At 41.9% G+C, this 25,728-nt stretch overlaps 1 protein-coding gene across 3 annotated transcripts in view; it reads right to left on the bottom strand.

Moving 5' to 3' along the window:
- Positions 1-25,728, bottom strand: part of NSMAF (neutral sphingomyelinase activation associated factor) — a 37,118-nt gene that overhangs the window by 4,055 nt on the left and 7,335 nt on the right. For 2 of the 3 annotated variants that reach the window (XM_083747619.1, XM_083747621.1), the window contains exons 2-26: positions 22,770-22,859; positions 22,590-22,668; positions 22,430-22,497; positions 22,293-22,329; positions 21,156-21,206; positions 19,817-19,888; positions 18,653-18,700; positions 18,508-18,560; positions 17,692-17,821; positions 16,006-16,077; positions 15,321-15,429; positions 13,622-13,798; positions 12,310-12,389; positions 11,617-11,707; positions 11,466-11,529; positions 10,852-10,903; positions 8,631-8,751; positions 7,810-7,941; positions 7,439-7,481; positions 5,439-5,602; positions 4,701-4,809; positions 4,094-4,158; positions 2,703-2,770; positions 1,366-1,433; positions 993-1,116 (exon numbers count right to left, since the gene is read on the bottom strand). In XM_083747619.1, the coding sequence (XP_083603745.1) occupies positions 993-1,116; positions 1,366-1,433; positions 2,703-2,770; positions 4,094-4,158; positions 4,701-4,809; positions 5,439-5,602; positions 7,439-7,481; positions 7,810-7,941; positions 8,631-8,751; positions 10,852-10,903; positions 11,466-11,529; positions 11,617-11,707; positions 12,310-12,389; positions 13,622-13,798; positions 15,321-15,429; positions 16,006-16,077; positions 17,692-17,821; positions 18,508-18,560; positions 18,653-18,700; positions 19,817-19,888; positions 21,156-21,206; positions 22,293-22,329; positions 22,430-22,497; positions 22,590-22,668; positions 22,770-22,859 (2,167 nt within the window). The remainder of the gene's footprint in view (positions 1-992; positions 1,117-1,365; positions 1,434-2,702; positions 2,771-4,093; positions 4,159-4,700; positions 4,810-5,438; positions 5,603-7,438; positions 7,482-7,809; positions 7,942-8,630; positions 8,752-10,851; positions 10,904-11,465; positions 11,530-11,616; positions 11,708-12,309; positions 12,390-13,621; positions 13,799-15,320; positions 15,430-16,005; positions 16,078-17,691; positions 17,822-18,507; positions 18,561-18,652; positions 18,701-19,816; positions 19,889-21,155; positions 21,207-22,292; positions 22,330-22,429; positions 22,498-22,589; positions 22,669-22,769; positions 22,860-25,728) is intronic. The other variant, XM_083747620.1, reaches the window with a different exon arrangement.

Here is a 25,728-nt window from a genome sequence, read left to right as displayed (position 1 = left end):
TTTGAACTGACGTAAGCTTCTCCTTTGGCCAGATATGACAATTTAAGTAACCTAAAAGTAAGAGCTAATTTGTAATTTTGGGGATGGAGAGCTTGTGGCTTTCCAGATGTTGCTGGACTCCCAACTTCCATCGGCATCAGCCAGCACTGCCAGTTGTCAAGGATAATGGCAGATTAAGCCAACAACATGAGTCAACGGTGTGATGCAAACCAAGCCTTACAGTTGGGGGAGTTGCATATGTTTGGCCTGGGTAAGAGGAGACTGATAGATATTTGAAGATGGCTATCAAATCTCCTAAGGGGCTGTCACACGGAAGATGGAGCGAGCTTGTTCTCTCCTGCTCTGGAGGGTAGGACTCAAACCAATGGCTTCAAGTTACAAGAAAGGAGATTCCAACTAAACATCAGTGGGAACTTTCTGACAATAAGAGCTGTTCCATGGTGGGAGGTTGTGGACTTTTTTTCCTTGGAGGTTTTTTAGCAGAGGTTGGATGGCCACCTGTCATGGATGCTTTAGCTGAGATTCCTGCATAGCAGGGGGTTGGACCAGATGACTAGAGACCTTGGGTCTCTTTGTCTATGATTCTATAACAGCAGCATCTGGAGGCTGCCCAGTCCTGTTTTAAATTCTCAGCAACAGCAGCATGGAAAAAATGGGGGAAATTCATGGATGAACTACCCAACAGGCACTACAGGAAATAACCACCACATAGAGATTATTTTAAAATGTTTAGGCCAATGCTTTGAATCTAGGGATTCAGGCAATTCATTTGTTAATTACCCTACAATGGTGATCCTACTGTATTTCTTACCCCATGCTTCTCTCACTACTTCCTAATAGTTGGAACAGTCAGTCCTGCCACCACAAACAGGTGACTTACATGGACAACCAGAGCCGTTTCTGACAAATCTAGGATACAATGGCAATCCTTGCTCAAATGAGTAAAAGCTTTCATCACAACAAATTCATATCAAGTGGAGAACTCTACGTACTTTTACAGTTGAATCCCAAGACGCAGAATATAAACGATCATTGTGCCAACAGATCTTGCTGACAGCATCATCGTGTCCCATTAATGTATCCTGCCTCCTTGCAAAAGCTATTGAATAGAAATAACTAACAGAAATAATAAAATAGATATAAATATTTTAAATAGTTATATTTCAGAGCACAAATTTTTATTCAGTTCATTTATTATTTTAATCAGTCCACGTTTCCAACTTTGAAAAAGTGCTTCCAATATAAAAAAGGCCTTACCTCCCCAGTAAGGCAGTTAGCAGGTGAAATATATTCATTTTTAGCTCTTTTATATAAAAGCTACTAACTGGTATTATATACAATTCGGTACAAGGTAAAATTACATACATATTGTTGTCCCATGAAGAACATACGACAGTAGTATCGCCCGGTAGGATTAAACAAGATGACAGAGCCTATGACAAAAAGATGACAATGTTCAATTTAATGATAGACTTGCAAGAACACATTAGTACATTACGAGTCCGTCTCATCGCAAGCACCATCTGTATCCTAGGAGCTCAAGATCTGATTGTGCAGCGGCACAAACCAATTTTGCTATTTCGAAAAAGAAGAGAAAATAAACACATTTGAACAAATATCTATTACTAGAAGCTTATAACACAATTTGTTTGTGTGCAGAGATGAAGCTCTAAGGTAATGGAGCTACAGAAGGGGTGGAAAGCATTTTAAGCTCTGTTGCACATGCATGTTGGTGGGTCCGGGGCTGCACACAGAGGTACAGCACACATATTCTTACAAGCCTCTCCCTTTCCTACCCCCACTATATTGGACTCCTGAGTGATGCTCTTCTGTCTCCAGGTTAAAAAGATAATGGTCATTAACAGAGATTGCCCATCCACTGATTCATCCAGGGTGGAGAAAAGAGGGAGGTGCCTCCTTTCCTCAGAAACACACTAACATACACACACTCCAGCTTCTGCTCTCAGAGACTCTACTGCAACAACTCCAGCTGGTATATCCGAATGAAGTACTTGCCAGTCACTCCCCATCCCCCAACACTGCACCCTGCCACTATCGCCTTCCCATCGCTTCCGTATCAAATGGTACAGCTTCAGTATTCAACAACAGAGTACACAACACAAAGCATCCAGAAGATGCTATGGGAGCCTATGACCTCACTCTTGTTGGACTCCCAGCTCCCTCTCTTTCCAGATCTCTTGTCATGCTGCCTGGGGCTGATGAGAGTCAGGAGTCTTAACATTATCTGGTTGTTATGAGCTGCTGCCAGAGCACAGAAGGAACCTGCAAACGGACAGGGGAAGCTGCAAGACTGACTGCAACTGTGGTAAATTTCCGTAGGTTGGCAAGGGGTTAACTGGGTAGGCAGGAACAATGATTTGTGGGAGGTCAGCTTGCTCTGCTCAGTTTTTTCCTCCTGCCTAGATGGAGCAGATTGTCAACTGGGGGACCACACAAGGTGAGAGGCACATATGGCTGTGTGATGTTCACTTGTGAGTTATAGGTTTACTACACAATGTCTATTAAGAGTTGGAAGTAGCTCTCTAGACATTTGAGCACCGAAAAAGTTCAATTACAGCATACCTGCTAGAATTAAACTGGTAAGCTACAGTAGTTACCCGGGGGGTGGAAAACATTGTATTAAATTATGGAGACATTCCGCAAGATCAGCTGTAAGATTATACAAGCCTGGAAGCACTCACCATGTTTGAAAAGGATATACTCCGCTGCAGCATTTTTGATTCAGCAGAAAACATCTTCAGGGTTGAATCTAATGCAGATTTTGAGAGAAGAATGGAAAGCAGCACCATATCAGTGATTTCCAAATTGTTTTATCAAATCAACAAGATACAAAGATCCCATCAGCAAACTGCTGGAGTATACCTCTATGCAGAGCCAGACTGAGCCAGGTGTGAGGCCACACACACTGAGACTACACGTGGAACTGCTGACACTTACAAAATTAATCTTTGCACTATGCTTTTATTTCTTGCACAAGGAATATATCATGGTTCCCCTGAGGCAATCTGTCCCCAGTTACCAGAAGAACAGCAGCAGAGTGCTGCGGGCAGCCAAACCGCCACTAGAAACAGCAGCAAAACTTTCCCCCCCTATTAGAGAAAACCTAGAAAAACAAACTTTGGCCACCCTGTCTTCAATGGTAAGTCCATCTCCCACCAAAAAGTTATCGCATTTGCACCTCTCCCTGAGAATCACCATTAAGCTCCACTTTTGTGGGGCTGAATGGTGCTGCAATGGGGAGGATATTTTGCCCAGCCTGAGTATAAACACGGGTCCCCTCCCCACAGGGGCAAAAAAATTTCTGTCCTCTGGATTGTCCCCCACGTGTTCTCTCTCTCGACGGTGACTCTGAGCCACAGATCAGGCCAGCTGTCTGAGCTTTCAAAGCACCTCTACAGGTGGAGAGGCTGCCCAGAACAAGGAGAAGCTGCTCTGGAAGGGACGTGCTGCTAACAGTGTCCTTTCCTGGCCAGTTCTCCTCAGAACAGAAAGGACACTTTCTTTTTAGCTACATAAATATCAGCACTCAGATTGATTTTGCTATTAGTATAGATCATCCTGCATAGATCATCCTGTTCTGCATAATTTATGCTGTATTTTTTTCTCCCATCATGGGGAGAGGCAATAAACAATGTGGGATACTAAATTTCAATTGCCAACCTTTGAAAACGTTGCTTTGTAGAGCTTCCCTAGCTTATGAAATGTCAGTAAGCATTGATGTGAACTGTGAACTCTGTCATAGTAATCAGAGATAGAAACATGATGTGGGATACTTTTTAAAGAAAAACATCAAAAGCTGATTTTAAAAAAAAAGAAAAGAAAGCCAGCTTCTGAATGCATACCATACATACCCTGTGCTTTGTCTGCACATAACCTACAACTCTGACCCAAGGCCTCTAGGAATATAGTGTGGGGAAAACCCACAAATACTGCTTTTACAGATCATAGGTCTCTGCTGAGTCTATTCAAAGAGGAATGCTATGCTGACCATTGGAAAGGGGCTACACAGTCTCACTGAATAATGTTCATATTACTGAGGCTTGACAGCAGCCAGCCAAACAACATGACTCACCTTGAGATGTAGTGAAAATAGAAGACTGGTTGGAACTGTAAGGCACAGCAATTCCAGTGATTGCCCTGTTCAAAACATAGCAAGGAACTGTAATTAATATCTGGCTACGCATTTGTTTCCAGGCTCATTTAATATGCTGGGTTTGGGCTTTTAAAGTCTTAAACTGCCTGGGTCTAATGTGCTGATGCCCACAAGGCTTCTCTTTCCAAATAGGCATTGCCTTTTGAAATCGATATTTGACAGCTGCTGCTTTTGTATTATTTTCAATCTTGTAACTGAGTATCGTTTTTTAATATTTGATTTAAGCACTTTAGTTTCTGTATATTTATTTGCTGCTCTGAATATTTTATAAGAAGTCAGGATAAAAATATGCAGTAAATAAAAAAACCCCAACTGATATCATTAAGGACAATCATGTCATTTAGCCGAAGACTTGCATTGCACATCCACATATTTGACCCCTGCTCCAACAAAGCAAAATCCCCCTCCCTCAAAATATTGCGTTTTTCTTCCCATTGACTAGGTTGACCATGTTCTACAAGGTTCAAAGGGTTTTACTGTCTCATTCTAGACCCCTCCTCTATATGCTGTATGCTACAAAGTTTACCCTCTGTGAATCTTGTGTTGCCCATCTATCTTTAATCTGGTCATGTGGTTCCAAGCAAGCGTTATACTTTCTTCTGTTAGATCTTCAAAAGATTCTTCACCTGGAGAAACTAACAGACAATAAAATATGTCAACTAATAATGAATCCCCCCCCAACGAAATACAGTAGCAGGGAAGAGATATATTACAGATTTCATATAGTGAGCCAACTACAGTTTATTCAGCCTCTGTCACATTCCCTTCTGTCTCCATGTTGCCTCCTAAAGAGCATTTTATGATACCCTACCAGTTTAACCAATGTGGAGTGTGTGGTGTGAGATATGGTTGAAACAACGGAAGGCCACACTAAGTTAAAGTGCCAAAAGAGCACCAAGCTTAAAAAGTAGGCTGAAACTTGAGGCATCAAATTAAGAAACTGTGGTTTTTTTCCTTCCAAGGAAGGGCCAAATTATCTCTACATACCCCCTTCCCCCCGAATTGCAATTTCCTAGGCAATAATAACAGTATGCAAAAGCCCCTTTCCCACTCTAACTGCTGGAAGGGATTTTTGCAAATTGATACACCACTATTTTTCAGAGCGTCTGACCTAAATCTTTATATTGAACTTGTTGGACAAAGAAACACAATTAAAGTCAGCTGCATTATCAAATACAGTACATAGACCTCCCCCCCCAGGGCCCCTTCCAACTCTGCAGTTCTATCATTCTAACAGCAATATCTGTAGCCCCACCAAATTTACCTGGAGACTCAGGCATCGAAAAATCGTGACTGGATGCTCGAGGAAAACCTTTGAACTTCGGGATAATCCTCCGAGGATGAGGGATTGTAAATAACTGTTTTGGAGTCTGTCCAAACTCTAGGATTTGTGTCAACAGTGCTACTCGCTCATTTGGGTCCATAATACTTCATGGAAAAAGAGAAGAGAAACGTATGGATATCAAATTTGGTTATACCACATTAATCCATCAAGAACAGGAAGCATCTATAACTCCAGTTTATATGTTATGACGACAGGCATACATTAACCAGAACTGCTTTTTCTCTTACTTGTGTACGCAAATGGATTTTATATTAACTCCCCAAATATGTCATGCATGTATGCAGTAAGCATTGTTCCTGCTGACATGCACATCAGATTTATGGACCTTACAGAACAAAAATGGAAGCCACAAGACAATTGTTCAAAATAGCTGGCAAAACTACTTTATCATGAGTACACTGTAAGGCCTTAGAGAAAGAAATTATGCTTGTAATGAGCTGATAGGGTACAATGTTCCCATTTTCATAAGCATTTTTGCATTACCAGCTTATGTACGCTAGCTTCAGTGTGGAGTTCCTGGGTGTTCAAAATAGAGGTTCCTGGGAGGTTAAGACGGTAAAAGATAAAGGACCCCTGAACGATAAAGTCCAGTCAAAGGTGACTATGGGATGCCATGCTCATCTTGCTTTTCAGGCTGAGGGAGCCGGCGTTTGTACACAGACAGCTTTCCGGGCTAGCATGACTAAACTGCTACTGGCACAGAGGACCGTGATGAGTGCAAGAGCACACGGAAACACTGTTTACCTTCTCACCACAGTGCTCCCTATTTATCTACTTGCACTGGTATGCTTTTGAACTGCTAGGTTGCCAGAAGCTGGGGCAGAGCAACAGGAGCTCACCCAGTTGTGCGGATTCAAATCAACAAGTCCAAGAGGCTCAGTGGTTTAGACCAGGGGTAGGCAACCTAAGGCTCGTGGGCCAGATGCGGCTCAATCACCTTCTCAATCCGGCCTATGGACGGTCCGGGAATCAGCGTGTTTTTACATGAGTAGAATGTGTCCTTTTATTTAAAATGCATCTCTGGGTTATTTGTGGGACATAGGAATTTATTCATATTCCCCCCCCCCCCCAAAATATAGTCAGCCCGCCACATGGTCTGAGGGACAGTGGACTGGGCCCAGAAAAAGGTTGCAGACCCCTGGTTTAGACCACAGCGCCACCCCTCCGGTTGAAACAAATCAGCATCTCCATGCTGAGGACAGTGTGCAAGTGGATACAAGGATGGCAAGGGGTGCAGGCCCAGTGCTCATTTCTGGCCAGTTTAGCCAGCCAAGAAAGCTGCAGTCTAAGTGATTCCATGTGTTTCTTACTGTAGAAACAGGAAACTTGCAGCTTTTCAACTTTTCTTTGTAAGTTATGAGAAATTATTTTTCCCTATCTGCAGTGCCTGCAGTTTAGATGCCGCCAGCTCTGTGGTAAAGGGCACCTCACCAACCAAGTGGGACCTGCAACGCAATGTTGCAGTGCAGAGTGCCTCTTCAAGCGAGCTAGCCATGCCTTCTTCCATGATATTCCCTTCTAGATTTTGTACACACATACACTCTGACAGTCTCTGACAGTCCATCAGCTTTCTGTGGCCAATGAGCATCCTCACTGGAATATTCGGTGGGGTTTCCCAGGAATTGGTTTGTTTGCTTAACTTCTACAAACTCTGAAGATTTCCCAAGTCTGCTAATACCTTCCTTTTATGCATGGATGGTGCTGTTTTGGCTACTCCCAGAGAAGGTTGCTATTAGCACATAAGCCTGACTTTTTAAAGAATCCAGCAACAAACAGCCCCATTCTATCAAGATACATGCAAAAAGCTCACCACAAAGAAAACTGGTATGAAAACATTTTATGTTGGAAGAGAACATAATATTTTTAATTAAAGCTGGAGGTAATCTGCCCACCCAGTCCTTTACTGTTAACTCATTTACCTGTTCAAGTCTACTCCTCCTTCATAGGTTAATGGATGAAATACTAAAAAGAAGCAGAGAGCAGACACACAAAGTGAAAATGTTTCTGATTACAGGACTGTTGGTTCAACAAAACAATACTACAACACTCTGTCATTCTCACAACCCTGTCACCTTATACATATTTCAACTAACTTTATTTTTTTAAAAATTCGCACATCTGACTTTATCATGGCTATAATTTACAGCGTACATAGAAGAATTTCCTAACTGATATGCTCTGCACACCGTGTTCCTTCATGAAAAACCCTGATATTACCACCACAGAGTTTAACAGTTTAAAGTATCCATTTGCATTTTCTTTTTATAAAAGTGGGGTAGGGGGGAATCACCGTTCTGAGCTGCAATGGCCTCGTTTCCCTTCTGCTTGTAGCCAAACACTAAGTCAATCCATTCATGGAGATGTTCTGACACATACTGGCTTTCTAAAGCGTCTTGGCACTTCTGGAGAAAATCATCAGCATCTGAAAGAGATGGTGCCAATGTTTCCTTGTTAAGTGAGAATAAAACCCCCACTCCCTCTTCCCTCTCAGCTTTTTTTTTTTTAAAGAAAGGACTCACTAGAAGTGTTGGGTGATAATACTAATCAGCACTTCAGACATGTTTCGAAGAATCATTTTTCAGGATACAACAACTTTTTATTAAACACACTCAGTGGAATCCTTTTGGTGGCCTTACAGTAACAGAAGGATTTTTAAAAATGTTTTTATTTATTTTCATGGTACAGAAGATAAATTTTGAGAAAACAATTGTTGCAACAGTAAACAACGAATAACTTGTCCTGACAAAATTACAAGCTTTTATCATGCCATGTGTTAAAGTTTCATTTGATTGCGTTTTTCCGGCCAATTTGCCCATCGTCTTCCCCCCTCCAGGTGACCTTCCCCCCTGATGGTTGCAGGTGGGAGAGGGAACTGGCAAAAACTGTCTCTTTTCTGCTGTTACTGAAGTCATCAGCTAGATCAAAAGATCCTTCTGTGAGTGCAAAGGCACAAACCGGATTTCACCCATCGTATTTAAATAATGAAAAGAACTACTCTGGATACATGGGAGAAGGAATGGTACAAATACACCGACTATTTCTCAAGCTCTTGAGATGAATGAAAGCAGATCTCCAAAGCAGATTATTAAGTGCTTCCAAAATTCTATTTACCCGATGCCCAAGGGGGAAGTTCTACATTGTCCACAATCTTTCCTCCTTGCGTCTTCCCCAAGTCCAATTTCAGACTATTCAGTAGGAAACTGGAATCATTTTCATAGAACTCAGGAATCAACTAAAAATAAATAAAAAGTGTGGAACAAGATTGTGTTGTTATTATTACTGCTGCTGCAGTACTTAAAAACTATAATCAGTGTTTCCAAACTTAGCACACGGGGGGGGGGGGGGGGATTCATATTGGATGTGACCACACAACAGACTTCAGTGTTTCAAAAGGTATCTCACAGCTTGACTTATGTTCGCTGCTCTGGGTTTTGATTTGAAAAACGAAACAGAAAACCTACTGTCAGGGGTTCAGAAGGAGAGACACAGGAGGGGGAGCAAATGGAGAGTGAGGAGGAGGAGTACGAGGGGGGCGCAGGCAGTGACAGTGGCCAGAGTTATTCCACAAGCCTCTCTAGCGAATCGGAGGACTCACAGAAGGGAGCGCCGGTGGGCCAGCGTCTCCACCAGAGCGCAGTGGGGAGGGGGAGTCCCAGGAGTCGGGACCAGTGTCCTCACCACCAGAGGGAGGAGAGGAGTCAGGTTTGGCAACACCCACATCAGGAAGCGGGGAAACGGTCAGAAGGAAAGTCACCGGCTGGGCGCGCGCGCCAAGTTCAAATGTACAGGAGCGCGGCACAGCGGGGAGCCCGGGAAGGGAGCCAGGTCCTAAAGCCCGCCGGAGGGAGGGGCAAGACTCAGGAGGCTCCGCGTCAGAGGAGTCCAGGAAGGAGGGAACCCCAGAGGGCAGAAGGACCCAACGCAGGAAAGAGCAGCGCAAGAGGTGGAGCCGGGCTAGAATCTTAAACTGGTGTGGGTGGAGCAGTGAGTCAGAGGGGACTTAGCCGGTCTAGCGTTAAGACGTGGGCCTGCGCGCCCAGAGCTTGGAAATGGAAACTAAACTTCAATAAAGACTTTTGTATATAATATCCACTGGGCGTTGGTCCTCTGTGAGCTGGGACCTAGCGGCAGTCCTGACACCTACGCATCAAGCAGAACTGGATGACTCAGCTCCCTTGCCAAGTACAGACCACCACTTGAGAGGAAACAAGCATCAGCACTGGCCACTATCCAGAACCTAATTGGGTCCCATTCTGCATAAAGGTCGCCTTATAAACATGGACTGGAACTGCAGATTGTGGGCAAAATATGACAATGCTGCCAAAGACTGCATCTCTGGCAAATTCTTCCCGTCTTCTCTGCAATATTTAGGAACACTTATTGATGACACATTGCACAAGTTTCCCACTATAGTTCACTGGCAGGAAGGGAAAAGTATAATTCAATGCCACAATACAGGTATGTACTGCTACAAATTGTAGGAAAAACTGATGCCAAGATGCCCTTATATTGCTGCTGGTTTGCACTCCAGGCGTACCTGGTCATCAGCAGGCTCCTAACCTAGATCCTGGAAGTGCATTCAGACCTAAAAATAGAATCCAGGTGGCCTGCATGGTTTTGCCAGTGAACCTACTAGAATCTACTAGATTAAAGTCGTCTAGAAGGCTTATCATAAACAGCAGCCTACACATAATATGTCAGAAAACACCACTGAGATCATGAAGGTGCTCTGCCAGGTTTCAAGTTTAAGCAGCTGTGTTCTGCCAAATTGGGACACGTGTCCATGTAATTCAGTATTATTGTCTGACTACAGATCAGTCATGAAGAGGTCCCATATAATCTGATCCTTATAACCAGAAATGCTGGGATTCAACATGGGACCTTCTGCATTCAAAGCATGCGTTCTTCCATTGAGCTGTGGCCCCATCCCAATGGTTCTGATAAGGCCCTGAACTGATTTATTGTAAATTGTTTCTGCATTCTGTACTTTTAAAAATGGAATGCTGCAAACTCTCAGTAGGCAAGAGGAGAAGAAGAAGAATTTGGATTTGATATCCCGCCTTTCACTCCCTTTAAGGAGTCTCAAAGCGGCTAACATTCTCCTTTCCCATCCTCCCCCACAACAAACACTCTGTGAGGTGAGTGGGGCTGAGAGACTTCACAGAAATGTGACTGGCCCAAGGTCACCCAGCAGCTGCATGTGGAGGGAGCGGAGACGCGAACCCGGTTCCCCAGATTATGAGACTACCGCTCTTAACCACTACACCACACTGGCTCTCAGAGGAAGAATGGAAGCAAGTTAACATAAACAGAAGTATTGGAGGCTCTTTACCTCTTTGAAGTCTGTTGCTCCATCTAAACAGTTTTTCCAGGTTTCTGCAATACTGGATATGAATAGCAGGAGAATAAAACAAAAATAAAGTTTCAGATATGTCTTATTTCAGAGCAAGATTTTGGTAGCAAAATAGGTTATTTATTTATTTTATGTCACCTAATATTTTAGGAGCCATGCAAAAATTTAGTCTACAAAATCAAAACACAAATAAAACAATATATCAAATGCTGTATCAGCACACAAAAAACAACACCGATACATAAAAAGGATTACAATAATTCCATTAGGGTAGATCATAACAGAGACTAAAATAAGCTCCTCAACCTTCAAGTAATACTTAGGAACTTTGGAAACAGAAGGCTCCCTTATACAGAGTGAGGCCACTGTCTCATCCAGTTTAGTACTTGTCCACACTGACAGGCTGTGGCTTCCTGGCATATTCAGACAAGGGTCTTTCCCTTTTCTATCTGAAGATGCTGAGGACTGAAACAAGACCTTCTGCATGCAAATGAGGCATTGTTCAACCCTGTGCTATTCTACCTCTCCTGATATGTACTAACTTAGATACTCAACAAAAACACAGCAATGCCATTAAAATACAAGAAACAAACCTGTTGAACATTCTGTCAGGATGATCGAACTTTCCATTTTGTAAGCAAAGCATGTATTCTGGTGCTGTGGAAGCAAGACAGCTCAGATTTCACACCAGATGAGTCAAGCTTGACGACCACAAACTCAGGAGAACCTTGGCAGGTGACTTACCAACTCTGACAAGATAAAACAGAACGTAACCTGGGGACGAGTAGTGGCTCCCATACATAAACTTTGGTTCTGGCATTTCCCGATAACGTATCTATCAGCGGAGAAAGAGAGAGGGAGAAAAATTGCTCAGTGACAATTTCCTTTGGTGGTTTGTTAAGAGGCTGGGAATCAGGTCTGGCCCAATACAATTTGGCGCCTGAGGTGAGCCACAAAATGGTGCCGTCCCCAGCCAGGGAAGAAGTATGAGGGGTGTATGTGAAGCTCTACACTGGAAACAGGGGTGGGAAGTGAGCAAATCCAGCCTCCAAGGAACATGTTGAAGTTATTGCCACTGAGGGAGCAGCAGTGGATGATGCGTCCTTGGAGGCCGGATCTGCTGCCTCTGTGGATCCTGCCACTCTTTGTGCAAATATCAAAGCATGTCAACATTGGGCAAACACTTAATGCTGTTCAGATCATGCAGTTTGATAGGAGCAGGTGGCTTAACTGCTTTGGGTAGGGAAGGGAAGGGTCAGAGCCAAATAATTCTATATACTAAGTTGCAGTTCAATAGGAAATACACTGAACTTTACTGAAACATGAAATATTTCTCATCCATTATAACATAACTGTCCATATTTAGAAATGCACTAGATCAACTGTGTTTTTTTTTAAAAAATGAAGTGTAAAAAATCACAGAAAACAAATACATACCAACAGTCTTTCCAGCCTTTCTTTATTTAGTGCACCTACTGGCTTACTGAGGTCCCGAAAGGTTTCTGGCTTTGTCAAGTCTACAAAGAGTTCAAAAGAATTAATCTTCTGCAACAACTAAACAGCAACGGCCAGTGATTTTTTTTCTCCTTTCCAGTGCATTTGGAAAAGTACTACCATGGCAAATCTTATCCAACTGCCAACTTTCTCATATTAGCCCTTAATTTTTTAAAACCACAACTGCAAATTTCATTTTGCAGGAATTGGGACAAAACAAGACACGCATGTGATCACTAACATTCACTCATTAGTTTGGCTATGAACCAAGAATAAGGATCCATTTATACCACAAAATGGAGTGCACTTTCTCTGCCTGTGATGACTCTCCACCCCACCAAGTTGATGGACTCCTGGAATCAGAGCCAGTCTAGAGAGAGGAAAGACTGAAGCAGCAGAGTACCTGAAGATAAAGGGAGGGAGGCAGGAAAAAGAGGGCAGATTCCACTTTCATCCGCAGCACACTCCATTTAGTGAACATAGGAGATCCCCACACTTTTGCTTTGTGCTAAACTTGCGCTCAGTGGTTTGGCTATGCATGCATACATCTGTGTTTGCCTCAAGTTTACCGAATCAGGAAGGCAGAGTATTAAGGCACCCATTTTACTTTTGGAGCCATTTTAGTTCTGAATGGTAGCCTGTCTGTGAAATTGTAAACTCTGTTATGCTTCCTTCAATATCTCAAAACAGCATTTATAGCAATCAAGTTAATAGTTCTCCAAAATGGTTTGACAGTTGTTGTTTTACTCTTCCTGAGAGAAGCAAATTGAGGCAAAGGCAGATCTAGCTTAACATACATGCTTTGAAAGTTCTAAACACAGGTATCCCCAAACTGTTGATAATGATCTCAAACTCCACTGGATTTTGTGCAAGCCTTGCTGAATGAACAGAGGCTATGCAGCAATGTTTATTGGATTACTCAAATTCTGCTTAGCTCCATGTACTCTGATCATTAGCATTTGACCCTCACCTTTTCGCTGATTCAGTTTCAAATTTTCATGACACAACCTGCATATTCCTTATATGAAGTTCACTAAACCACTGAATGCCGAGCAACTACTTAACTGAGCGCTATGCAGCACTGACACCACGAACAGACGAATGCAATGCAACGAAGAGGCTGAAATAAGAAGCAGCCTCTGGCAACGTAAGAATCAGAATTCACAAGAAGCATGCTCTGCACTATCCCATGACATTCACTCTTGAAAAAGAAACTAGCAATTCCTTGCTCTTGTTCTTCTACACAGGTTCTTACCCAATTCTGAACTAGAATAATCAGCTATGATCCATGGAAACACGGGATACTGGGAGAGGTCATTGCAGCTCCGATCAGCCAGATTGTTGAGGTGAAGGAGGTACTGGTAGTTAGAAATATGCCCTCGTTGCCATTGTAACATGTAACTCTCTGCTGTGTGCTCCGTAACATGATTCTCTAGACACCAGACAACAGAGAGCAGAGGAGAGATAAAGGCCATTTGAAACGACTCTTCTGGAAGCATTGCATACCTAACGGGCATAACGGGTGCACTATTAGTTTTCTGTACACTTATCCTTCAAGGCATCCAGGGCTTTCAGTCATCACTCATGAGGCAAGGCAGACCATTGGCCTGACAAATAACAACAACAACAACAACAACAACAACAATTTATTATTTATACCCCGCCCATCTGGCTGGGCTTCCCCAGCCACTCTGGGTGGCTTCCAACAAAATATTAAAATACTGTAATACATCAAACATTAAAAGCTTCCCTAAACAGGGCTGCCTTCAGATGCCTTCTAAAAATCTGGTAGTTGTTCTCTTTGACATTTGGTGGGAGGGCGTTCCACAGGGTGGGTGCCACTACCAAGAAGGCCCTCTGCCTGGTTCCCTGTAACTTGGCTTCTCGCAGTGAGGGAACCGCCAGAAGGCCCTCGGTGCTGGACCTCAGTGTCCAGGTAGAACGATGGGGGTGGAGACGCTCCTTCAGATATACTTCAGATAAACTGTTCACTGACCACCAAGATGAGCAGATTAAACAATCACCCTCAAATTCACTAACAAGTCTTTCCTGGTCCTTCTATAGCATGTGCGCCCAGTTATGAAATGGGAAGGATAACGTGGGGGCAGGGAAGAAAGGAACCATGACAGTGAGAACAATATGTTGTCAGACAGAGATTCCACTCCCTTAATTTTTTCTGCAAGGGCTTCACAAAGTAGCATTTAATGGGAACTAAATAAAGGAGACACAGATAGGCTGAGATGGCAATACTTAAGGATGGAAGAGAGAGGGATAAAAGGCTACAACAGGGAACAGAAGCCCGGGGCAGCACTCTTGCAGGACAATACAAGTTAGGAGTGTGTGTATGTAGGAACAGGATTGTCAGTGATGAGTAAGGGATTTTTTCCACTTTCATATGTTCATGGATAACAATGCATGCCAACTGCAAATAAATATTAGGCAGGCTTCTCATTATCAAAGTTTTTAGCTTTGTTTACTAAATGCAAGTAAAATAAACATACTAATTTTGATCATTCTCTTAGGTAATATACACTGGGGGGAAATCGGTTTGCATTGGAATTTTTTCTGATGCATACTACCCTAACCTTTTAATTTTGCATTAAAAAAAAATCAAATGCAAAATTCTCTATGAAACCCACATTACTGTCACTTACCCTGCAACTTAAGGCAGCATTTGACCAGTTGCAAATGTCCAGTTGCTTTCTACTACTCATTCTACACATTACTGCTTTAAGGTGGTACTCAGAATTTTCAGTTATAGATCTCCACAAAGCCAAAAGCAACTTCTAATTCAACTTGTTAGCGTTAATTTCATTCCAACTTCACATTCATTCCAAAATAATACACACTTAACTTCCCCTCAAGTTTAAATCTATACCAAAACCAAAACAAAAAACACAAGACAAACTGTATCTCACATATCCCAATTTGCCAAAGAAAACAGTTATTTATACCCAAATATGTTGCCATGAAGAAATAGGCATTGTCTCTGTCCTGAGTGTTGTAGAACTTCAAATAGATGTCCGAACACAGATTGTTCTCAGTGCAAAATACTTCAAGACCCTTTCAAAATTGGAGAGAGAAAGAAGTGAAAAAGTTCATCAGGCAGCTTTATAATTCAGGATACTAGTATAGTTCAAGTGAAACAAAGCCTCTGGTATTTTTGTTGTCCTAATAATATTAGAAGTTGTTTGTCAGAGGAATACAAGCTATTCTCTATACACCAATGAAAGGTACAGCATATAACATAGTTTTAAACCTACTATGCTTTTACTAGAAGGGCGATTGTTGCTACTTTCAATTTTTTTCTGTCAAATTTTCTCTGCCCAACACATTCACAAGAGCTATCATAGGTTTTATAGAAATGTGCAAGACAGATATGAACATTGCAACATGATATGACGTGTTTTAATCCATGAAAGGACTTGCCATGCCATAACCTACTGAGCAACTGCACTGTAACCAGGTACCTTTATTCCCCAATCATACGGTTGACACAGATAAGCCAACATGAATGTCAAACTGGAGCCACAGTTTGAGGGATGGCACAAAACTGTTCTTCTTGGAATGTCAAGATGCAAGTTTAAACAACGAAGCACATTTGTGCGACCAAGGGACAAGAGCAAAATTTAATCTTACCAACGGCAATAGACCGTGCCTTCTTTTATAGATACGTCTGACACTATGCAGCATCACCTGAACCACCGGCTTCTGTAACGAAATGCACAGAACAAATATATATATAATACTCCCAATTTTGTTTATAGTAGTGGCGGGGCTACCTTTCCACCATTCAAGCTTCTGGGGGCCACATAGCATTGGTGGGTGGGGCCTGAGGCAAAACTAGGCAGAGCAACAAATGTGAATTCGGGCTTTGTACTGTGTAATCTAGTTCCTTAATTATAGAATCACAGAGCTGGAAGGTACCCTGAGGATCATCTATGTAATGTAAGAATACGCAGCTGTCCCATATAGGGATTGAACCCAAGACCTTGGTGTTATCAGCACCATGCTCTAACCAACTGAGCTAGCCAGTTCAAGCAAGGAAATACTATGTAAGGACTCATTTGAGACAGGCAAAAACACCCAAGGAGGCTGCAAAGCAGAACGGGTAAGGGCTGTGGCCCGGGAAGAAAGGAAGTGGTTGTGGTCTGGGAAGTCCCAGAGGCCTGGCAGAGGCACCTTGAGGGCTGCTTCTGACCCCTGGGCTTAGGTAAACCTTCTCCATTTTACAGGATTGGGAATTTCCCTCTATGTTCCATTGTTATCCAGAGCCAATTTTACATGCAAAAAATAAATAGTGAATTTAAAAATCAAATCAAAATCAAAGCCTATTAGCTGCAAAGGAGTTGCATTTGTAATTAATTACCTAGGTTACCTATATGCATTCCAAGAAAGGCCAACTTGAAATAGTTTGATGGATAAGCTGTTTGTTGGCTGGGGAAATCAAACTTGTGACTAAGGATTAAGAATCCATTTCCACCATTTTACACAGACTCCAAATCTGACTGTAATATATGAAACACCCAATGGAATCAGCGAACAGCTCTACACATACTGATTTGAAAACGAAGAAACAAGACAGCACAGTGTGCCTCATTTATGAGGAATTGTAGTATTTTATAGTTTGCTAACAGTCTCAACTTCTTTAACATCTGGGTTGAATCAGTGAACATCAACGACAGACAAATAAAAAGTTGCAGGTAATGTTCACTAGTGAAGCATCTGAAAATGCGACATTTCAAAGTGGATCCTGAAATCTATATCCTAACTTCAACCGGTAGTAACCCAACTCACAGCTCAAATAGAAGTCAGGGGTTTAGGATTCCCCACCTTTGCACACTGCAAAAAGATTCAAAGGGTGGAGGAGAGAAAAGGAGGGATGAACTTCAATAAGCCACCATATTTGCCTCCACAGTGAAGAACCTTGACTCCAGATGTTGTTGAACTCGCCAACATGGCCAATGATCATGCATGCAAGGATAGTTCAACAATATCTGAAGACTCAGAGGTTCCCCACCATTGTTCTACTTGAAATATAATGCCTGGTATAATTCCCCAACTGGAAATTCACATTGGGCACAGTGACAACTTTCATTGGAGAAACGTAGCCCTGGCATGTGGATTTTGAATTATGGAGAAACAGAACTGAGAACTTAAAACTTCCACAGAGACTCAAGCTAGAGATCCATCAAGGTTGCCCCTGATGCTCACTTGTGTAGCTCATAGGAAAACCTCACATAAGCACTTTGAGACACTTTAGACAGTTATTTGCTCATGGTTCAAAGAACAGCAGGATGGAATTTTTTAGTGCAGGTTACTTACAGGGTAGCCATTAAGAGGCTGGAAATACAAGTTTGCATCAGTGATGCATACTAGTCCTGGATTAGTCACCAACGGAGTGACCATTTCAGCTTTGCATTCCATATGCAACGTTTCGGAAACATTTTGAAATCTAGAAGAGGAACAAACTACAATTATTTTGTTCAGTGCAGGCACCTGCTTAAAGTTAGCTGTGTTATCTCACACCTCTTAATGTGTTTTTTAAAAGACAAAGTTCACTTCAATTTTCGAATTTCTATTAACAAATAATAATTCTCTTTACCTCACCTTTATAATCTGCAATAACCTGAAGACTCCTCAGCACATAATGCATTGCAGAATTTATAGAATATTTTTTTCTCCTTTCAGAATAAAACAAAGGAAAAAGGATGCCCCACATTTTTCACATTTAGGCATATTTGGACATTTTCTCTGGTCTCAATAACTGAATTATTTTACTCTAGCATTCATATGAAATGTGTAGAACTTGACAGAGGGAAGGGGAACAGGGGAACTCCTAGGCCAGGCTTCTTCAAACTCAGCCTTCCAGATGTTTTTGGCCTACAACTCCCATGATCCCTAGCTAGCAGGACCAGTGGTCAGGGATGATGGGAATTGTAGTCTCAAAACATCTGGAGGGAGAGGTTGAGGAAGCCTGGCCTAGGGTGTAACTGGTTAGGGCAGCATTAAAGGAAGCAGATGACTCCTGCTGCTAGCACACTATTTGCCTTACATCATCCTATGGTTTCTAAAAACAGGAAATGAAATTCAAAAGCAAGGAATTTTTATGATGTGAATTATTTATATTAAGAAGCATACCTGTTCTTATCAAATGGTGTCCTGGCCAAACGTGACTGCAATATAGCAGTTATCTAATTTGGAAAAAGGAAACAATACATTACATTTTGGACATGAACTTAAGACATTAGTTTCCACTAATACAACATCCATAGTATATATTTACCATAGCAGCCTGGTCCCCCAGTTTGTCCAGGTGAGATGCCCTGTACAGCTGTTTAAAAATAAAAGCAAGAAGATTAAAGTAAGAGTTTCTTTACATATATCTAATGCACCTGAAGTCCCCGGGGATAGGTTAGGCCTGTAGAAAAGCATTCTGCACCAGATTCATTTCCACTTCCAGGCATGTGTTTGTGGCACAGCTGCCTCCACAACCACAAGTCACTATTTAATACCTATATGAATCTTCTGGGAGCGGTCATTATAGGTTTGAGGGCAAGGCAGCATCAGTATGCTTGCGACACTCAGCTTTATTTCTCTTTAACATCTGAATCAGGAGACATCGTCTAGTCCAGGGACAGCCAACTCCTAAGAGACTGCAATCTACTCACAGTCCAGGTCAAAGTTGTTCAGATTTTTTAGGGAGGAAAGCCCTGGTTTTTTAGGGGTTCAGGGCAAAGTTGCAGAGCTTTATTAGTGAGAAAGGGGACAAGTTGCTCACCGAAAGATCGCTAAGGAAACAATCAGCCTAAGAAAACTCCGTCTTCCGTTCTGGAGATCGTGCAACAATAGAGGACAGGGCATGGCCGGATTCTATTTTACCACTGCTAAGGAAAGGGAGTCAGCGATCTACCGCGATCTACCAAAACCTCCCAGGGATCTACCAGTAGATCACGATTGACCTATTGGACACCCCTGGTCTAGTCCATGGGCCAGTGCTTGGACGCATCTTGGATGCAGTGGTGAGATGGACGAGGAAAACAATCTGAGATTGAATCCTGGCAAGAATGAGTTACTGAGGCTGAATGGTCCCTATTTCCAAGAAATTGGTCAACTGCCTATTCTGGATGGGGACCCACCCTCCTTGGAGGTTTGCAGTCTGGAGATAACTAGTTCTGTCACTGGAGGCCTAGGTAGCCTCAGTGGCGAGAAGTGCCACATACCAACTGAGATTGGCATGGCAGCTATGGCCATTTCCTGGACCAGGAAAGCTTGTAGTTCAAGATTCGGTTATGGACAAGAACAAACCTGTCCAAGGAGGAACTATTTGCACCTGTATGAGCTATCTGCTCAATTTTTTTTTATACTACAAAGGGGATTTTATGCTCCTTTGTAGGTGCAAAAACAATGCACAATTGCCATTTGCCATCATGTCAAATTGCATTCTCACCTGGTGAAGAGTATGCAGAACATCGTCAACTTTCCCAGCAACGTCCAGTTGAAACAGGTATTCAGTTTTACCCTAACAAAGAAAAGTGAACCATTAAAAATTACATTGAAACCCAGGGGGGAACACCCATTTACCACACTTTTAAAGAAAAACAACTGTTAAAATAGGCAAGGACTACAGCTCAGTGGTCCCACACATGCTCTTTATGCAAAAGGTCCCAGGAATCTGCAAAGACTCCTGCCTGAAATGTCAGAGAGATGCTGACACTCCAGATAGAGCAGGGATAACCACCACAGTGCACTCCAGAGGCTGCTGGACTACAATTTCCATCACCCCTGACCACAGGCCATGCCAGTGGGAACAATGGGAGTTTGAGCCCATTATGTCTAGAAGGCACCAACTTGGCCATCTCTGCATAGACAACACTGAGCTAAATGGACCAATGGTCTGAGTCTGTATATTCTTTTTAGAAAAGCATGCTTGTCCTCCAGTCTGTGCACTTGTTACACTTGCACAGCAGTGATGCTACCCGCTGCATTTGCAAGCTATGGGGCTGCTCTCTTCTGAGGATTTTCAGGCTGTTCCCATTAGGATATGAATTGCAAAGCAAGAGTTTGAGTTTTCACGAGGTTGCGTATGATGTCATACGCATAAATACCCCTTTGCAAGTAACCTGACATGAAGCTGACTAGACCACTCAAATGTCAGAGAATGGAAGTTTCCGGATGAGAAGATGTACAAGGGACTCATATATCAGCTTTTGCACTTCATGCAATAATAGACAGAATGGAGAAGTAACAAATATCACCTTGTGGGTAACATGAACTGTCCTTACAACTGGTTCTAACAAGTTTTTAAGGAGAGGTTGGGTGGGCATCTATCATGGATACTTTAGTTAAGATTCCTGCATTGGAGGGGGTTGGACTAGATGACCCTTGGGTCCATCCCAACGCTATAATTCTATGATTTCAATTCAGATAAAGCAGGCACCCAAGTCACATGTACATTGACCTTCTACATTTCAGTGTAATATTTTTTAGTCCTTTCCATGAGCAGCAATATAGGATCTACAATAGCTGTTTTACTAGCCCCCTAGTTTCTTCAAACTCTTTTTCATGCTTGTAGTATTTGGTAAACAAAACAAATGCCTTTACAAACACCATTCATCTATTTCCCCAAGAACTGCTACATATCTGCGTTCTCTCTCGCTCAAACACAAGTCTTTGCTTTCTTTTAGTGAACTTCCTCAAATAACTTACTGCTACTATTCTTTCAGGAACAACAGGCTTTATGCCATTAAGATATTTGCATGCAAGGAGCAGGGTAAATATATACTCACTCTTTCCATTTTAAAGGGTGCAATGACATTTTGCTCTTTCGTAAGAAAAGCCTAAGAAAGAGGATAGTTTATTGAGAGTGCTTTTGGGAAACAGTTTTTTGAATTTTTAAAAAAACTATATTGAGAATAAATTTTCGTATTTGTCTTTCTTCATTGTTCCCCAAATGCTACTGTTTTCAGTCCTTAAATGTTATCTCATCTTTCTCTTTCGTAATGTAAAATTACATCCGTGTTTCAACATCTCATCCCCCCCCCACACCATCACTTACCAAACCTGATTGTTTTATTATGTTTTTATACATGTTGGAAGCCACCCAGAGTGGCTGGGGCAACCCAGCCAGATGGGCGGGGTATAAATATATTGTATTGTATTGCATTAATTATATTTATTATAATTATTCCTCCTTGAATTGTTCTCTTCCTATTACTTGAAATGCACCTTCCATCACCTATCGTCTTAAAGCCATTTCTAAAACCCATCTAATGCAGAAGTTAAAATTGAAATAAATTTAAACAAAACTTTTAAATCATACTTTTCCTTGTCAAGAGACCATCTCAACAGCTGTTAGCCAGTTGGTTATTTTCCTCTTGAAGGCTCATAGCTCAGGGGTGGAGCAACTGCTTTGCATGCAGAAGACTTCTACGTCAACCCCCAACATCCTGCCACTCCTGCAGAACCTCCTCCCACCTACCATCTTTGTTTTTCAGTTATCATCGTATTAGAAGACTTCTAATGGTTACATGAACTGCATTTTTTGGATAAATTAGCTTATCTGTAGCTCTAATGTGTGCCCTCCCATTGTTCACAACCACAATTTATCTGATATCTCTGTTCAAATATATTTTCTGTCAGGTTTATTCAGCAGCAGAATAAACTCATTTGTATGTCAATGTTACCTAACAGCTAACACCCTATCATTAAAAACATTGCTTTGGGTAGATTTCCCCACAAATTAACATGATGGACTGTGATTGCAATATACTATGTATATGTAATTTTTAAGCCACACAAGCAAGTCCCTGGTTAGTCTGATTTTCAACTAAATGAGTTTAGGTGCAACAGAATCCTAAACTAAATGAGTTTAGGATTCCGTTACACCTAACCCTTTACTAAATTCTGGAGAATGGGGAACTTACCTGATTGGATAAAATAGAAATCTGTCCAGGGAGTTCCCTAAAACACAGATGTGAAAACCAATCACCACACCAATTAAAACCACAAGCCAAAAATAAAAGGAAAAATTCTCTATAAACACTTTCAAAAAATCACATACCCTGCATAGAAATCATTTGTGTCACTATCCTCTGGTGCTTCTATTTTAATGCAGTCTCTCAATGGAATCTATATGAATTTACATAAATATACATTAAATTATTTTGTTTTGAAACTGAAGCAGACCACAAACCATTGTCATCAGTTACTAACGTACTTACTTTAATAATGGGGTGGCTTATTTCATCAGGTTCAAATATCACTGATTTTGAGCAGATTTTTAATGACCCCCTGATTTTCCTAAGAGTTGAAAAAACATTTAAAAGTTATTGCAGAATTCTAAGCAGATGTAACACCATAACTTCTCCAGTGTTCTCAGTTTTATGGAAGTGTTATTGTACCTTCTTTCTCTCCCATCCTTGTTAAAAATGTAATTAGCTGTATGCTGTTCGAAGTAGTATTCCTCCAGATTAAGGAGTAGCAAGGAAAACCTGCAAACAATAAAAGCAAAATTATTACTATTTGACTATCACAGCACTTTACGCTTTACTAAAGGAGTGAGGAACCTGTGACCTTCCAGGTGTTCTTGAACTACAATTTCTAAGATCCCTCACCACTGGCCATTTTGCACAGGTTCCCCACCCCAATTATTCAGAAAATATTTACTTTGTCCATAGCTTTAATGCAAACATGAAGAAAAATGTTTTTAGAGAAAGAGCTAATCTATATTTTAATGGCATATTTGTTTCGGATGCATTTGTTAACACACACACACACACACACACACACACACACACACACACACAGAGTTATCCCTGGGGCAACGGACTCTGTAACTGTGAAATCCTCTGCTAATGGGGGATGCCAACCTCTGGCCACTCACGAAGACTTGACGAAATACCCTTCTGTCCCTCAAACCACCATTAGCAGCCTTGCACTCTCCTGATATCTTTTTACCATAATTGCCATCAGCCCCAGCCAGCTACCACATTTCAGAAGGAGCTGGTGGGAGTTACAGTTTTAAACATCTGGAGGGCACCAGGTTGGCAAAGTCTAATCTAGAGAACAGAGCAGCTCCCAAAAAACAGGAGCAGGGCCATCCTTCAGTCACATATATAAGATTAAGCCAGGCAAGTCTGTAAAAAAAGAAAAGCTTGTGTTGTTGTTTAGTCGTGTCTGACTCCTTGTGACCCCATGGATCAAAGCACACCAAGCACTCCTGTCTTCCGCTGCCTCCCGCAGTTTGGTCAAACAAAAGCTTGTAGTTAACCACTATCTATGATCTTCATAGGTGGGGAAAGTCTATTATCCTGATTATCTGTTTTTAAGGACTCCGCATGGGCACAACTCAGCTTGCAAAGTCCAGATACACCCAAGGCTTTTGCCTGTATGCACAGCTCCTTCCTTGCTCCTTTGCAGCACACAGCAACCAAACAAGGCAACTTCCCAGATCACCCATAGGTCAGTTTCTTTTTTCATCTGAACTGGGGAAATTTGATTAAGCGGCTTCAGAAAAAGCCAGGATTTTAAACCTCAATTTGCAAAGCTGATTTAAGTTCTGGCTTGTGCCAAAGCTGGTAGCCATTGTTTATTAAGCAGGGATGTGATTGTTTCAACACAGTCACTCTTCACACACATCACAGTCAGCATTCGAATATTTCATGCCACATGAAAGATCAATTTCCAAAGGTATGGCCACTTTATACCTTGTTGCAGCAAAAACTGCAGTGCAGACATCTCATTGCCCTCTGACCTCAGTCTGCAATCCCCTCTCCCCACCACATACACAGGCTCAAAACTGGATGTACAGTAGAACCTTGGTTCTCAAATGCTCCAGAACTCATACGTTTCGGCTCCTGAACGATCGAAAACCGGAAGTGAGTGTTCCGGTTTTCGAACATTCTTTTGGAAGCCGAACGTCCAACAGGGCTTCTGCAGCTTCCTGCAGCCAATCAGAAGCTGTGCTTTGGAAGTTGAATGTTTCAGAAATCGAACGGACTTCCAGAACAGATTCTGTTTGATTTCCAAGATACGACTGTATATAACTCAGGATAACATTTCATGCATCTTAAAACTCTTGAAAGCTTATGCCATAATAAACTTTAAGATACCACAAAACTCTTTGTTGTTTAGAGAATATAAGACACTCTCCTGTGTGCAGCAGGGAGGCCAACTATATGTCCCTTTGATCCCTTCCCATTATGGCTGGTAATATCTAGTACAAAGGGCTTGACTGGATGGGCCCAGGGCATAATTAATGCAGTCATGTGAGGGAAGTAATTCCCACTGCCTTGAAAGAGGCAGAGGTGCATCTTCCTTTGAAGAGGCCTTCTCTGGATCCAGAACCATAGAACTGCAAAGTTGGAAGAGACCCCAAAGGTCATCTAGTGAAGCCCCTGCAAACATCCATTCTGTCTCCTATGCTATTCAAGATCTATATGAAGAAATTGGGAGCAGACATCTCTCTCTCTCTCTCTCTCTCTCTCTCTCTCTCTCCCCATTCCATCTGACTCAAGAGATGCTGCAGAGCTGTTAGAATTGTCTGCATCCTTTGCTCTTGTCTTTCTTCTCAGAGGTCAGATGGTGTCCCATAAACACTGCAAAGCTCAGCTTTGGATAATTTGAGCAAGAGAAAGCAGAAATTGAACAAAATGGGTTTATAATATGACTGAAGCTTCTCTCACTTCTAATCACAAGATGAATAGACAATAATAATGCAAGGTACTGAATAAATCATTGCATGGTAACGAAGAGTAGCTTGCAGAGAATCACTAAGTGGCTCCTCCATTTATCTGTGTGGTGAGATGCTTATCCTCTCTTGAGATTCTTGAGAACAAACACCCTATCAAATTACTTGAGGAATTACTCAGCACTATGTTCCTAAAACACTAAAATGACCAAGTCTTACTACCAGTTGAATTATCATCTTGCCACCCGGTGATCATCATTCATTAAATTTGCTTCTATCAACAGACATATCATTCCGTTGCAAGAAGATGAATTATTTGCAATGACAGGCCCATTAACACCAATTTCAAATAACAGAACTATTACGAAAATGGCAGTAAACATGTGATAGATGAGATTACATGAATTAGTCTTAAGGCTTGTAGAATCAGAAAGGTGAAAGGTAAGGTAAGGAAGTAAGCAGATGTCGGCCAAGTCTGGTCTAACACCAGACCTCCTCCCAACTCCCTCTCCTCCCCATGCTGATCATACTGAGTTTCAAAAGTCCAAGCTGTACCAAACTACTTCGACTAAAAGCAAGATATACACCAATGGAAAACATGCATGGATTTTAGTGGAACCAATTTCCAACCGTGCTACTTAGCCTGCAGGTAAACTCAATTAAACGAGGTA

The sequence above is a fragment of the Podarcis gaigeae genome, assembly GCF_964106915.1.
Source record: "Podarcis gaigeae genome assembly, chromosome: 7".
Taxonomy (NCBI): Eukaryota; Metazoa; Chordata; class Lepidosauria; order Squamata; family Lacertidae; genus Podarcis; species Podarcis gaigeae.
This window is presented reverse-complemented; position numbering and strand designations above follow the sequence as displayed.